The 12,664-nt window shown below is 44.7% G+C and overlaps 1 protein-coding gene across 5 annotated transcripts in view; it reads right to left on the bottom strand.

Annotated features, from left to right (window-relative positions):
- NCOA4 (nuclear receptor coactivator 4) overlaps window positions 1-12,664 on the bottom strand; it is a 248,031-nt gene that overhangs the window by 174,937 nt on the left and 60,430 nt on the right. For 4 of the 5 annotated variants that reach the window (XM_044056514.1, XM_044056509.1, XM_044056513.1 and 1 more), the window contains exon 2: window positions 145-298. In XM_044056514.1, the coding sequence (XP_043912449.1) occupies window positions 145-285 (141 nt within the window). In that variant the 5' untranslated portion in view covers window positions 286-298. Of the gene's footprint in view, window positions 1-144; window positions 299-2,170; window positions 2,270-12,664 lie in introns of those variants that run through there. The other variant, XM_044056511.1, reaches the window with a different exon arrangement.

Raw genomic sequence — 12,664 nt, 5'->3', positions numbered from 1 at the left:
GGGGGGGGGGGGGGCTGACAGGAACCTCAAACCAATCAAGAAAATTAACTCTGTACTTCCTTAACATTTAATATAAAACCCTCAACTGGTAGACTAATAGCTGCACTGCATATTGAAACAGTAAGAACTTTATAATTTACATACCTCAGCAGCATTATCCTTGACCTGTTGCACAGCCTTGCCGATGTCAAGGACTGCAGCCTCGATCTCACACTTAGCCAGCAGGCATTTTGCAAGGGTTTCCTTAGCAAATTCTTCATCTCGTTTTTCCCTGCTTGGATACATTTTTTCAGCTCAGCTGAAACAGAAAAACAGATGACAGATAAGACAGCTTACTGTTACACAACCACCCTATAAGGCCACTCCCACGAATGGTATACAAAGCAATCTAAGTTAGTGCAGACAATTTGGAAACAAGTAATGTCTACAACAGACCGCTACCGGTAGATTATGTGAGGGTGAATTATGTACAACCAAATGGGACCCACACCTACTTTATGCCAGGTCACATGCACAAACAAGAAAAGGCTTGAAACTCAGTATACTAAAATTACTGCGGCAGCCAATAACCATCAGCTAAAGAAATTGCAAAACTCTACTCCTTCCTTTAACAAGAAATACACGCTTAAAATACTGTATTCATAGTCAAAAAAATTCAAATTATTCCCCAAAACAATTTTTGCACACAACAAAAGGAATCAATTGAGTTGGTCATCCTTACCTACAATCCCCACAAGTAATGCTCAGAATGAATTGCTTATTAAACTATATATAGCATATGGACAAAAGCAGTTAAACCTTCATTTGGTTTTCTCTGAAGAGATATATGGCAGTGCTGAACAGGAGAGGAAAAAAAAGCACCACACTTACGGGGGCAGATAAGGAAATTCTGAGAAACAGTTCTGCCTTTAAAGTTAACTATCTTTTGGGCATTCACCACTACAAATTCCAGTTTAAGCTTTTCTACAGTCCACCTACTCCCTACACACCATTTTGTTCAACATTTCTGCCTACTTCTATTCCTATAATTTATTTACATATTTACCGGGATAGTGCACTGACTGATATTGACTAGTTTCGGGCTCAGCCCATTTCAAGGGAATTTTTTGCAAGATTGGAACCAAACAACTTTAAAACTTTTGTAGTCAGCTTCCCTGCTGTAAAGCAATGTCATTGAAATATTAAAGCAATGCTGGTGGGATATAAACTTTACCCCCATACTCATTCTCACATTTATGTTCTTAATAATAAATGCTTTAAAGCTTGCTGGCATTGAATCTGGAATGCCACCTAGCTTTTTCCAGGTCACCACTGCCTGTCCAGCTCAAGTTCAGAGTACAATTTCTGCACTGACAAAACCACCACCAATAGTACACAGCAAACTGCAAGCACAGTTTAAAAGGCCAAGAAATGGTACTACAATTTTAGAAGGTTCCCCACTAACTGTCAATTCTACTCCCCCACCCCCCCCCAAAAAAAAAAAGCTTGGGCAACAGAACATTTTTTGTAAACCTGCAACTGCACCATCAAAAGCATAAAGCTGAAAAGAAAGTATGAAAAGTTCTTTACAAGAAAACAAACATTTAAACAAGGAAATTAAAAACAGCCATGCAGAGGTTTTCAGCTATTTTCGCACACTGATCACATGCTTTCATTGTTCTCTTGACCACACAGTCCCGATGTACTTAACCGCTTCATCTGCATCCACTGAAAATAGGACTGGAAATGTGTAACATTTCACTCCTTTCCGTTCAGACTACATATTCCTCTGCTGTACTCTCCATTCTGACTACATATTCCTCTGCTGTACTCTCCATGCAGAGACATTCTGACTACATATTCCTCTGCTGTACTCTCCATGCAGAGATAAAGTACAATTCTTATAAAATATCCACGGTGAACAGTTTAGGACTATTTTATGGAATAAGATCTGCCTTCCATCAACCCTGTTGTAATTTCAGAACTAAACATACCGAATGTTAAGTCAAATTTTATACAGAAGATCCAGTAAGTATGAGGATTAGACATGCAAACAGTGCTTATTACCAGATAAAGCCTGAGATACACTTGTGCTGACAATTTACTAGCCCATGTAAATTACGTGCCTCATTTTAAAACAAGAGACTAACATTATCCATCTTCCCCAAAGAGAATGATCAGTAAAGCATACCTTTTTCACATCAAAACCGGTTCCACTGTTTGCGAGCAAGGAAAGCTTGCTACTGGGAACTCAACAACTACTTCAAAAACAAAAGCAGACTTAGCACTTTACCTTGTCTATTTATAAAAGAATGTCACTGCCCTTTTGGTCTGCCCGCCTTATCAATGACATCAGCAGCTCAACTTAACAGGAAGGAAAACACCCACCAGAAAAATTTTGCTCCTGAAGCACAACATGCTCTCTCTCTAAATCTGGCAAGACTAACCTTGTGATCCAGTCATCCTAGGTTCTAGGAAAGAACTACTGACCAGCCTAAACAAGGTTTAGCTGTATGCAAACATCAGTGCTTCCAAACCCAATTACAGTTCTCCAAAAGACCTTAACGCTAAAATATTAGTGCCAGTAACATGCATCTAGAGTGATGTACACATCAAAATTTCAATCCTGCACTAACTCATTACAGCCGACTGTGTCTCCAAGTGTTTCTGCCCTCATGGCTGGCCTTGGGCATAGGCCAACTATGCAGCTGCCTAGGGTGCGCCACTCTAGCAGGGACGCTTTTCCAGTAATCTGAATGGTGTAGGCAGACCAGGATGGGGGCACAAAGTTGTGGTGGGGGGGGGGCTGTGGAGACCTTTTGCCTAGGGCACCAGTTGACCAAAGGCTGGTCCTGACTGCCCTACCTCCTACTGCATCTTTAAGCACCAAATATGGATTGCTCATATTAATATTAATTCCAAAACCGTGCTACAGACAAGGTATCAGAATATTTTATCTTAAAGCATACGTGATGGCAAACACAAACAAATTGATACTTTAACTCTGTCAATGAATATTTGTTAGAACTGTAAGGTGAGAACATCATTTTTTTTTTTAAAGGATCAGGCCACACCCACTGGGAGTTAAAGGTGCACTCTCTCAAAACAACTCTGCTGGAAGGAATCACAGACCATGCATACTGCACTAATCAAGGAACCACCAGGTCCCTATACTGATGCCACTCATCCCAGAGTATGCAAAGCATATGCTTAAAAACTTCTTACCAACACCAAAAGTAATATTTGCTTTAAATGTATGCAAAGACAATGCTTTCCATTTCTGTACTACTTCTGCTCTCTTAGTTGTCTCAGTGAAGAGTACCTGGACTCAAAGTCTTAACCTGTTTAACAAAATGCAAAGAGAAATTAAGTACTTACCATAATGTTCCATGTGAGTTGTTCATCTCACCTTCATTCTTACAGATGGGTTTGGAGCAGTCTCGGCCTACTACAAAGCTCAAGGTCTACAGATAGCTCGAGGCCAAGTCCCTATCCCATAATGGAGTTACCTCAGATCTCGTTTGCTGTGTACAATACCACCATATGTCATTCTATCACTCTATAAGAAATAGCTATAGAACAGTTGGAGCAGCCAGGAAGAATCCAACATCTCGATCTTCGAAAAACCCTGGAGGGGGTAGGAGGGTGGGAAGTAAGAATGGAGGCGAGATGAACAACTCCCATGGAACGTTAGGGTAAGTACATAACTTCTTTATGTGAAGTTCTATCTCGCTGTTCATTCTTACAGATGGGTAGTGTCCCAAGCACCATCCATCTCGGGAGGCTCATTGAGTATGTTTTTCAGGACAGTAGACCCAAAGGAGGCCCTGTCAACTTTGTAATGACTAATAAAGGTATGAGGTCTTGACCAAGTGGCTGCTGCACAAATGTTATCTATAGGAAGTCGAGCAGAAAAAGCAGAGGATGTAGACACTGTTTTGGTAGAATGAGCCTTAATTTTTTGTTGTAAGGGCATATTGGCAGCTGAATAAGCAAACGTGACAATCGGATAACCACTTAAGAGTTGTTTTTGCCACTGGCATACCTTTTCTGGAATCTGAAAAGGAAACGAAAAGCTGTTCTGATTTTCAAAAGTCTTTTGTCCTATCAAAGGAGAATCTAAGCTGTCTATAAACATCAAGCTTGTGCAGCATATACTCAAGTAGTTGGAGTGATTATAATTTGCTTAAGGTTAGCTTCAGTACACAACTTTAGGCAAAAAGGATGGATTAGTTCAAAGTGAGACTGTCAGCATGCAAAATCAAATAAGGAGGCTTAATGCTACGACACTCTGCGGGCAGAAGTGATAGCTACTAAAAAGATAAGTCTTCCATGACAAATATTTCAGATCACATGAGGAAGCTGGTTCGAACGGAGGGAGAATAATGTGAGAAAGCATAAAATAATGTGAGAAAGCATAAAATTTAGATTCCATGGGGTATACGGAGATTTCACAGGTGGTCCGAGATGAAAGGTCCCTTTGAGATAGGATTTGGATAGTCTGTGTGACATTAATGTTCAATCCTTCAAATCCAAGGTGAAAATTAGAGATAGCAGCAAGCTGAACCCGAACTGTTGCTGCTGCAGTTCCTTTGTTGAAAATCATGGCCAAGAACTCTAGTATAGAGAGGCCATAGGGGCTAGGTAGGGATCAGTGTCATTTTGAGAGGCCCATATAGAACATTTTTTCCATTTGCTAAGGTATAGCTTACTTGTAGAGGATTTACGGGGAGGATATTAGGATTTGCTGCATCTCATTAGAAAGGTTATGGAACATGGCTATGACAGGAATTGGAGCAGCCAAGCTGTCAGCTTCAGGGACTGAAGAGAGGGATGAAGTTCCCCCGACGAGTGCGTCAGAAGTTCTAGAACTGGGTCAAGAATCCAGGGATCAATCCAGGGATCCTCCAATTGATGAAATCAAAGGACGGGGAACCAAATCTGACTAGGCCAATGAGGGGCTATTAGAATGACCATCCTTCCCAGAGCTTTTGCTTTCTACAGTACTTTGGGTATCAACGGAATTGGTGAGAATGCATAGAGGAGACCCGGAGGCAAATCGTGTACAAGTGCGTTCCTTGGGGTTTCTCCCAGGGGGAGGGAATCAGGGCAAAGCAGCTTCTGCACTTCTATTTCATGTGGTTGGCAAAAAGGTCACAGCAAGGCTGGCACCACCTGCGGAATATCCTGTCCGCTATTTCTTTCTCGAGGGACCACTCGTGAGGCAACAAAATTGCTCTGCTCAGCTTGTCTATCATGTTGGATTTCCCCAGGATGTGTGTTGCTAACAGAAAGCACTGGGTGGATGTAGCCCATTGCCATACTCTTAGGGCTTCGTGACAAAGGGGGTAGGACCTGGTTCCTCCTCATTTGTTCAAGTACCAGACCACTGACATGTCTGTCTGAATCACAACTGTACCCAGAGGAAGAGAGCATCTAAACCTACCACCCTAGAAAACAAAAATGGGAAGAAACTGAGGGTAATGCTGCTCAATGCCAGAAGTCTAAATCTCAAAATGCATGCACTCGAGGCCCTTCTCAGTATGGAGAACATCGATGTCTGTGCTGTAACAAACCTGGTTCAAGGCTCCTGAGAGCACCCCGGCACTATTAGGTTTTACCTCATATCATGCGTTCCGGCCCCAAAACCCGGACCACACCACAAAAGGAGGGGGTGTATCCATATTTATAAAGGATACCCACACCTCCAGGTTGGTGGCAACGCACGAAGCTTCGGAAACCATCCAGGTGCAACTAACCATAGGCAAAACTGCTCTACAAATTGTAGCATGCTACAGGCCACCCTCTCAAAACTCAGGAACCCCACACAGCCTTCCTGAAGACAATGGAGGGTATAAATGCATCTCCAAACACCATCATATTGGGTGACTTCAACTACCCGAATATAGACTGGGAACATTACTCAAGCCTTAACTTTCTAGCCCAACGGTTCCTGGAGTTCATAAATTAAAATGCCATGGAACAGCTAGTCACTGTTCCCACAAGAGGAGAAAATATACTAGATCTCATTATCACAAACATGGGGACAAAATGCTCCACACCGGAAGTATATCCCTCATTGGTGAGATCTGATCATAAACTAATCTCACTGGAAATCCACATCCTGCCCAATCCACATCCTGCCCCCACCCCAAACAAAAACTACCACAGTGAAGAACTTCTCTAAAGCAAACTTCACACTACTCAAGACTGGTGTGGTATCCTTCAAGGCCCCTGAGCCAGTGGAAACCACAACCCAAGCTGCGGAAGCCCTTACAAATGCCTTCTATGAACACCTCCAGGACTGCATGGATCAGGCAATCCCAAATAAAACCAAGACTCTTTCCACAAAGGGCAAACGTCCAGTCTGGTGGACCCCAGCCATTAACAAACTTTACAATAAGAGGAGAAAGCTATTACATGATGGAACAAAATCCATAAAAGGGAAGTCACCCCTGATCATTATTAGTAAAAAAATACAAGCACTCATAAAATCAACTAAGGCCAATTTTGAGAGAAAAATTGCCATGGATTCAAAGGACAATCATAAGGCCTTTTTCAGCTATGTTAGGAACCTGGGTGGAAACTCCCAGATATGCTCAGAATTAGTCCAAAATGATACAAAAAAAATCACTGAACCCACAGACATTGCCAACGTACTGGCAGACAGGTTCAGTGCAAACTTCACCCCTCTCTCCCCCCCTAAAGGAGAGATAACTATCCCGGTGGAGTGTAGCCTCCCAGACATCTCAAATGCGCAGGTGAAAGCTGCTCTCTCTAAAGCTAAAAACACAGCATCAATGGGACCGGATGGTGTCCCCGGCTGTGTGCTACACGAGCTAAATGAGGAATTAAATCCGCACATAAGGCAGCTGTTTAATCTCAGCCTTACCACAGGATACGTGCCCAAGGAGTGGCGTACGGCAACTGTGGTCCCACTCCACAAAGGCTGTGCCTCTACGGACCCTGGTAATTACCGCCCCATAAGCTTAACAAGTCTAGTCTGCAAAGCTATGGAGAGGATCATAATGGAGCTCATAAACAAAGATATAGGGGATCTGCAGACATTGGACCCGACCCAGTTTGGCTTCGTCAAGGGCAGATCATGCCTTTTGAACTTGGCCGACTTCTTCGAAACAGTCACCAAGGCCATTGATGAGGGAAAGGCAGTCCATACAGCCTACCTTGACCTTGCAAAGGCTTTCGGCACAATACCCCACTCGGGTATTGTAGAAAAACTGACCAGCTTAAATGTAAACCCATATGTCACAAGATGAGTTGCAAACTGACTTAAGGACAGAACCCACAGGGTTAGAGTTGCTGGCGCTATGTCAGACTCCAAGCCGGTCACAAGTGGTGTCCCACAGAGCTCGGTCCTTGGCCCCCTATTGTTCGGCATCTACTTCTCAGAAGTACAGGCCAACATGGGAGGACTTTGGCTGACAGAGTTTGCTGACGACTGCAAACTGGGCGCGATAGTGGAAAGTGCATCGGACACGGATATCCTTTAGAAGGGACTCACGGAAACAGATAGCTGTTGCCAGAGCCATGGCCTGAAGTTAAACGCCAAAAAATGTAGAGTCATACCCTTTGGGAAAAACGAGGTAACCCCAAGCTACCATATAGGTGGCAATCCACTAAGCACAGAAGAGTTTATCAGGGACCTGGGGACCCAGGTTGACAGTGGCCTTTCTTTTGACACTCACGTTGCTAAAGTGGTTAGAAAGACCTTCTACACTGCCCACCTGATCATGAAGGGATTCACATCCAGATCTAGTGAGGTCATTGTTCCCCTGTACTCTTCACTTATCAGACCAATGATAGAGTACAATGCCCCATTCGGGATGTATCTCACCCGACATCTGCAGCAATTGGAGAGACCCCAAACGTTCCTCAACAAAAGGATAAAGGGACTCCAAAATCTGTCATATGCTGCCAGATTGAAGAAACTCCAGCTCTATTCAGTTGCATACCGTTTGCTCAGAGGTGACATGTGCCTGACATACAAGGCCATGTCCAACCCGGAATTAATGGACATGCTCCACCTCAAAAAATCCAAATCCACCAAAACCACTAGAGCAAGCAACTTAAACCTTAGCACGGATATAAATAGGACGTGCTGGAGGGATAGATTTATCACTCAGAGACTCCCTATGCTGTGGAATAAAATCCCAGTCCATGTGAGGCAGAGCACCTCGCTGGCTCTGTTCAAGAGAAATCTTGACCTGTGGATGGGAGATCGTAGGTTTATCCCGGGAATCATCTCTGTGTCACCGCTGGACAGAGGCACAACAAACTAATGGGCACAGTATTTTTTCATATAAGGGGTGGCGTAAGCCACAAAAATTTGGGCTAGGCTTATAAATGCCTTAGGGCAGATAGCCTAGTATAAACCTATGAACCTAAGTACTGCAACACTAAAAGTACGGCTCTCATGTCTAGGACATTGACATATAGATGTGTCTCTTGATCGGTCCATGTGCCTTGGGCTGTTCTTCCCTGAAAATGCCCCACTACCCTATCAGGGAAGTGTCCGTGGTCACTGTGGCCACTGGTGGGGATAGAACAAAAGGACAATCTATCGTAACATGGACAGGTCAACCACCACTGAAGATCCTTTTTGCATGGTGTTCATGGATTATAAGATGAGACACTGGGAGCTCTTAGTAAGACCATTGAGTGAACAAGCCATTGCAGAATCCGCATGTGGATGTGACCCAACTGTATAGCTAATATTGCAGCTGCCATCACACCTAACAATTTTAGCACTTCTGATGTTGAAGCCTTGTTTTAGGCTAGGATATTGTGGACCTGCTGATGGAGTAGTAAGACTCTTTCAGCTGGAAGTCTCAGAGTGGTGGTGGTGTCCAATTCTGCTTCAATAAAAATGGTATGTTGAGATGGCGACAACAGATTTTCCTGAATTTACTGTAATGCCCAGCTGACTGCAGAGTGAAAGAGTGGTGTCCCTGGCTTGTATGAGTTGATGCTTGGTGGTGGCGGTGAAGAACCAATCATCTAGGTACAAAAACACCTGGAATCCTAAAAGTCTCAGGTGAGGCGTGATCACTGCTATGCATTTGGTTAACACTCTGGGGGCTGTAGTGAGACCAAAGGGCAGGGCTCGAAACTGGCAATGATTGGTTCACAGCCGAAAGTGCAGATGATCCCTGGATGGTCTGTTCATTTTTATGTGCTAGTACGCATCCTGAAGATCTATCTAGCACATCCAATTGTCTTTCCCTAAAAAGGAAGTATCGACTGAAGCATAACCATCCGAAACTTCTCTTTCTTGACAGATCCGTTTAGTCTGTTAAGGTCCAATATAGGTCTCTAGTCCCACCTTTTTTGGAACTAAAAAGAATCTTGAGTAAATTCCGGATCCTATCTGGTCTGCTGGGACTGGTTGGATGACTCTGTTAGCTACGATCGGACCTCTATTGTTGCCCGATCCCTGTAACTGGGTGGAACGTCCAGGATTTTTCTTGTCAATGGAGGGGGTGTGGCAAAAGAAATGAAAAATCCTCTGGAAATGATAATTTGTACCCAGCTGCCATTTGTTATTTTGAGCCAGGCATCTAGATACAAGATAAGCGACCCCCAACTGCCTCCAGAGTAGGACAGTGGGGCCTCCTTTCAGGAGTGCTGGTGGGGCTTCCCAAAGAACTCATCTGTTGCCCTGGTTTTGCGGAGCCCCTCTGCCATGAGGGCAGCATCTTCCATTATTGCCCCCTCCTCTGCCCCTGGAGGGGGCTTCATAATGTGTCCTGAAAGGCTCCTTGGGCTTTGCGGAACCACATCTTTCCTCCTCTTTGACACTTGGGGTAGGATCTGGTAGGGGTGGAAAAATGGACTCAGACGGCAGACGGAGTCTCTCCTTCCTGCTCACACCTGGTCAAAGTTTACTTAACTTTGGCCCCGAAAAGGGACAAGCCATCAAAAGGGTTATTTGCAAAAGGATGACAAAGGGCTCTGCGAAGGAACACAAGTGCATCCAGGAGAGTCTCCCAAGAGCAATTCCTGTACCCGTTGCCCTCCTCTTCTCCATCAGCTGTATATGAAATGAGGCGCATGGACGAGTTTACTATGGAGTTGAGGGTAGCAAGCTGGGAGGCAACGTTATCTGAAGCTACTGTACCCTGAAGAGCATCTCAGAGCTCTATTGGGAGATCTCTTTGCAGTCTAGTAAAATGGGTTAGATAGCTGAGCGAACACAGTGCAAAAGTCACTGAACTGTAAGTGCGCTTCCCATATCTATCTATGATTCTAGAATCTGTTGGAGGATGGAGAAAGGAGGAAGTTTCTGAATTTTCCTTTTTGGTGGCTGCTGTCACCACCATGGCATCAACTAGCACACCCTTAGTAAGAAAAACTTTGTCCTGGGAGACAAATTTATTAGGCTTCCTGGGGACAACAGGCTCCATGGTGTCCGGAGACTCCTACGCCCTTCGTGAGGCCAGCTGCATAAGCTCATTGAAGGGCAGAGACACCAAAGATGTGGAGGGCTGAGACCCGAAAGCCTTCAGCAGAACAGACTCTTCAGTCGGGTTGGTGGACTGCCAGTCATCCCTCTGCCTAAAGATTTCTAATATCTCAGCAAATGAGATATCCTCAGAGAGGGACCGTGGGGACCCTTTTGATTCATCCAAGACTATATCGGATTTGAGGGACTCCTGTGGGGAGTCTAAATGCTTCCTCTTACAGATTCCCTTCCTGGGAACCTCATCAGTGGGGGGCTTCTGGTGAGGTCTCGGAAGAGCAGGGGCCACCCAATGGGGCTTCCTGAGGCTCTGGGTCTCTACGCTTGGCAAGGATCTGTGAAGCAGCAGCAGACAGGCGCTTTTGGGGAGGAGGCAGCCGGACCTGAAGTCAAAACTGTCTTCAAAGCCATGCGTCTCCTAAGGCACCTCTGCTCCCTTCAGATGGATGAGGAAATCGTCGATACCCCCAGCACCAGGACAGTGGGCTCCAAGCCAGGAGGTAGGAGCCAAGCTCATCAGAGCCACGGCCTCAACAGCAGAGTCAGAAATGACAAGTCAGTCCAACTATCCTCCCCGGACCCAACCAGAGTGTCAGCTCCTAGATTCCTCGATCGGCGCAGAGGACATCAGAGTAAATGGAGTCAAGGACACTGGAGCAGGCGTCGGCTCCGAAGGTTCAATGATCATCAAGTCCAACTCCTCAGGCATTAGAGTTAAGGAGTTAGTCAAGCAGGTTTTAAAAGAAAAACCCTGTAAATGTTGAAGTGCCAAAATCCACAGCTGCTCTGGAAATGTACTTCTATCCCCTCTTCCAGTTATAAAGGATCATAGGAAGTTACTAGGCTTATGGTCCTAGGACCCTTACAAGCCTAGCCAAGTTCTTACCCTTATTTCCCTGATCAGCACCTACTGCCCCTGTCCGACAGGGACACAAGTTGAACCCCCAATATGACTTTATGGTCACCCATCCAATCGTCCACCCATCCAAACGTCAAGACAGTTTGAAGAGGGCCAATGAGGTGCTCCGTTTAACATCAAGTTGGAGTCTGTTCCACAGGTGTGGTAACCTCTGGGAGACTAGTCTGTCCTGTTGTCTTTAGAGCGAGTAACCTATGTACCCTCCGACTTACAGATATACAGCATTTCCAATAATGCAGGGTCGGAGATTGCCTTGTATGCAAGGCAGAAATCTCCTCAGAGTAGTCTGTATGAAACAGAAGCTGCAGTGATTTCAGATGATCCCATAGGACAGATCCTGAAGACCTTGTATTTTCCTTCTGATGAACCTTTATAGTTTCCCCAAGTGCTGCAGGTACATATCAAAAGGGGCGTTGTACTCTATTTGCCTGATGAAGGAAGAGTACAGGTAGGTTATAACTCCTTTTTTTTCTGAAGGCAATGTCCTTATTTGAGATGAGCAATATAGAATGCCTTTGACCACCATGTCTCCCCAGTGGCAAGAAAGATAAGGTTGCTCTCAACCTGTGTGCCCAGGTCTCTCGCCACTGAGTGCATACTTAAGGTGTTTCTACGGATGTGGTAATTAGCAGGAATTTCGCTTCTACTGAAAGGAATGAGGATCTTTTTTTGCACTGAGTTTAAGGCCATGAGTTTGGTACTAATCTTTTGTTTGTGCAAGACCCTCCTGTAGGATTGTTGACATCATTTGGAGATTCTATTCTATGAACACTCCCAGTTTGTGGTCATCAGCAAACTTTTGTCAGCCACAGATAGTTAGTTTTTACTTGTACTTCGGAGAAATATATTCCAAACAGTAGAGGTCCCAGGACTGATCCCTGTGAAACACCACTGGTTACAGATCTGCTGTCAAAGTAGATTCCCTTATTTTGACTACAAGAGTTCCATCAGTAAGCAACCCATCTAACGATACAAGGGTTGATGCCTAGTTGGGTGTGTTTATCAAAGATGGTGGAGTGGGGGATAGTGTCAAATGCCTTGGTTAAGTCCAGGTAGGCTGTATGCACAGATTTTTCCCTCATCAAAGGCCTTGGTGACTGTCTAAGTAGTCTACCAGGTTTAACAGGCATAATCTCCCTTTGACAAACCCAAACTGAGTAGGGTCAAGTGTTTGGAAATTACCTATATTTTTGTTAAGGTCCATGATGACTTGCTCCATGGCCTTGTAGAGAAGGCTGGCCAGGCTAATAGGTCTATAGTTCCTGGGGTCAGTGGAAGCACCACCT

This window comes from Protopterus annectens, chromosome 14.part0 (genome assembly GCF_019279795.1).
Source record: "Protopterus annectens isolate FY-2018-M chromosome 14.part0, PAN1.0, whole genome shotgun sequence".
Classification (NCBI taxonomy): domain Eukaryota; kingdom Metazoa; phylum Chordata; order Ceratodontiformes; family Protopteridae; genus Protopterus; species Protopterus annectens.
This window is presented reverse-complemented; position numbering and strand designations above follow the sequence as displayed.